Genomic DNA, 3,501 nt, shown 5'->3' with positions numbered 1-3,501 from the left:
ACACACACACACACACACACACACAAGCATGCACACAGTCAGAAGCATGAAACAGATGTCACAGGGAGAGGTAATGTTGAATGAATCTTTGAAGCAGGAGTGACCGTGGGCACATCTCTACCTCCTTAATGCGATCTTTGTCCAGTTCATCAAATATCTTCTTGAACTGCTCTCGGTCCATGTAGCCCACATCTGCATACTTCTGCGCCTCCTGAAGTCCAGATGGCGTAAAGGAAAACAGTCAAGGTGAAGAACCATTTGTTTTTTACCATATTGCTCGTGTATGATTTATTATTCTAACAACTTAATTCAGCTAATTTGTATCTATGTATTTATCTTTATACATTTGTTACATTTTGTTAGGAAAGAAATTTTTAAAACAGGCCTTACAAATAAAAGAATGATCCCAGTCCCTTCCACACAGCGAGGCACGTGTAATCAGACCAAAACATAGAATGTGTGTGTCGAGAGAGCGATGTGGTGTCGGCTCTGACCTTAGTGATGGCCTCTCTGTAGTAGCTCTTCATCTGGACCCTGGACATCACCTTCAGCACCAGATTAACAGCCACATGCTCCCTGACAGGAGAAAACAATACAACCATCTCTGTGTGTTCTCTTCATTTTATATCTGTGGGGAGAATATTCTGAGCCACCGCAGGGGCCTGTTTACTGTGAACCGCGCTGACATTGCTGCTCCTCTGGAGGTAGCACACAATACAACTTGTTAAACTAAAATATAATGTGCGCGTGTCTCTCTTACTCAGCAGCCTGCTGGGCTCCCTGGCAGCTCAGGACTTGGAAAGCAGCTCTGATCCCCAGTCGTCTCCTGATGATGGACGTTTGGACCGACATCTGGACCAAAAACACGATCAGAAAGATTCCCTGACTGCACACCAAACTGTTTTCTTTAAGCATTTCCCATTACTATTGTGGGCAATGCACACTGTAGTTGTCTCTTGCCTTTTTATTGCTCCAGTACAGATAATGATGCCTTTGAATTGGTAATATCTGAGAATGCTATAATCTAGACTCTTCTTATTTTCCAGAAGAGGGCTGTTCCACTCACTTCCTCAAGCAAACAGGTGGCCTGAGGGTCTTAAAGGGATATACTGTACTGGTGTGGATTGGAATACACGACAGCAACAGTGACTGCTGTATTGCTGTAATGCTGTTTTGTATTCGCCAATGACTTAATTCCTGCTATTTAATTTAGGCTAAGCACAAAATCATGACTCAATGCTGGGCGTATACTGGGGCATATGAAATATGTCTGATGACTTGGTTTTACCCGTAGACACACCTACTTTTCCAGCTGGAAATAATTAAGTAACAGCAGTCATCATTTGTTTGGTAAAAATAAAAAATAACTAAAACTCTCACATTAATGCTGTCTGCCGCATACAATCAAAACAGACTGAGCTTGTTGTGTGTTGGGTGTTTTCAAGTATGATTGTGTGGAGTAACTTTAACTGCACGATAACTCTCAGGGTAATGAAATGCTCCTCAGCAGCATGGCGTCCTACTGCATGTGTGACTCACCAGTAAATAGCCCCTGAACTGGTTATAGATGATGGCTGTCAGTAAGTTCATCAGGTAGTAGGTTCCTGCCAGAAAGCAAAACAAATCCACTCTTAAAAAGAATCTTCCCACAAACACATGTATTTTGCTTTTAACAGCAGCACAATGATCTAGTATTAGTTCAAGCCACTTTAAGGGATAGTTTGGATGTTTTGAAGTGTGAGGTACTCATGTATAGTCAGTGTATTACATACAGTAGATGGTGGTGGGCACGTCCCTAGTTTGGAGAAGCAGTGAGGAGTATCGGCACTGGAGCCAAGCAGCGTACTGCTGTGGACGGGGGCAGCTAAACATATTTTAAACCCCTAAAAAAAATCAATATTAGTTTACATGCACGTTATATTTTTAATATTTTCATCACTTTATCTCGCAGACAGACAGCCCATTCCAACGGGGAACTAAAGCCGTCATCTAGGCTCTCTACAAAGTCACAAGACTCCATTGACAAAAATAGTCATTTTTACCATGCAGAACATGGGAGTTGCTGGTCTGCTGCTGCCTCGGTCAGTTAGTTATTTTGTGTTGTTATGTGATTTTGGTGAATCTGAACCAACACTTTAAAAAAGCAAAGTCACACAATAGCACAAAGAAAGTAATCGATCGAGGCAGCAGTATACCAGCGACTCCTGCGTTAAAATGACTGCTTTTTCCAAAGGAGTCTTCAAGAGAGCATAGTTAACGGTATCAGTTCGGGCTTTCTGACAGCAAGGTAAAGCAGTGTAAGTATTCTAAATAAAGTGTACACTTAAACTGATATTGATTCGTTTAGCTTTCAAAAATACACTTCAAAACATCAGAACTGTCCCTTGACTGACACAGAAAACGATAATCACCGCTTACCAATCACACTGAAGGTGACAAAGAAAATGGAGTAGCCTCTGTGCAGGGAGTAGGCAGGGATCATCACTGTGACAGGACAGAAGACACACGTTGGAAAGAGTTCCATCACGTAAAACAAAGGCTGGTGCATCAGGTGACTGATTGAGTACCATCTGGGTTGTTGGCTGTGGTGAGCAGCACCAGCAGAGAGGTGAGAGAACTGGGCAGGTCTCTGAAATGTAACCTCCACTCCTCGTTCTTCTTCGGATCCTGAACAGAACACACAGAGGCAGAGGCAGTTAGTTTAAGTTAGTTTTGATATTTCGTAGAAAGAAGCCGCGTGGGCTTCTTGATTAATTGACGTCTTAATATATAAATTGATAAACAAAAATAGTCATTAGTTCTTTAGTTGTACATGAGCACTACTGCAGCACTTGATATTAGAATTCAAACCACTAATGATTTTAACAAAGTTAAACAAATATTTCAGATATCCACCAACACTGGAAATATGAAATAAACGATATTGTGCTCTTTCTTTTTTGAATGTCCCATCCCTGTCTAGACAGATAAAGTGAACCTCCCTGTTCCAGGGATGGATTTCGTCATCTCTTTCTTGTGCATCACTACACATTTTGGTGGGAATTTTGACAGAGGGCTTCACTTACAAGTTCTTTGAAATTGTTTGGGCCTCAAACCTAATTAGTGGCTTCACACACGCACCTTCTTCCTTTCTAGGTCTTACAGCTTTGCTCTTGTTTAAACATATTTGATATCCTGTCCATCCAACCTGTCCTTGTGACGTTATTCTTCGTCTATTTTTGAATTCCTATCTCTTTTTCTCCAACCGAATTTCCAATGACAGACTGTAGCGGTTTGTTTTTGGACGGTGACCCTCCGCTGATGAGTTGCCATCACAGTCTGGTACATGCCCAGACATGCGCATGCACACACTCGTCAACACAAGCCAGCATGTCAGTAGTGTGTATATAGCAGGGTGTGACGTGACTTGAACTCACCTCGCTTTTAGCAAACAGCAGCATGCCGATCATAGTGAAGAGACACAGGTGGAGCGCCAGCAGCAGGATGACACTGCACACACAC

General features: G+C 42.2%; 1 protein-coding gene across 1 annotated transcript; it reads right to left on the bottom strand.

Moving 5' to 3' along the window:
* Positions 1-121: 121 nt before the first annotated feature.
* Positions 122-3,486, bottom strand: LOC116379871 (two pore calcium channel protein 2-like; the record flags this gene model as incomplete). Its single annotated transcript, XM_031841839.1, has 7 exons — positions 3,417-3,486; positions 2,568-2,667; positions 2,419-2,484; positions 1,540-1,604; positions 761-852; positions 495-576; positions 122-211 (listed from the first exon to the last, which is right to left on the bottom strand). Coding segments are annotated over exons 1-7 (528 nt in total), but the record flags the coding sequence as incomplete, so codon positions are not given.
* Positions 3,487-3,501: the final 15 nt, after the last annotated feature.

Source organism: Anarrhichthys ocellatus, unplaced genomic scaffold, assembly GCF_004355925.1.
Source record: "Anarrhichthys ocellatus isolate YVR2014 unplaced genomic scaffold, GSC_Weel_1.0 scaffold5422, whole genome shotgun sequence".
NCBI classification, from domain to species: Eukaryota; Metazoa; Chordata; class Actinopteri; order Perciformes; family Anarhichadidae; genus Anarrhichthys; species Anarrhichthys ocellatus.
This window is presented reverse-complemented; position numbering and strand designations above follow the sequence as displayed.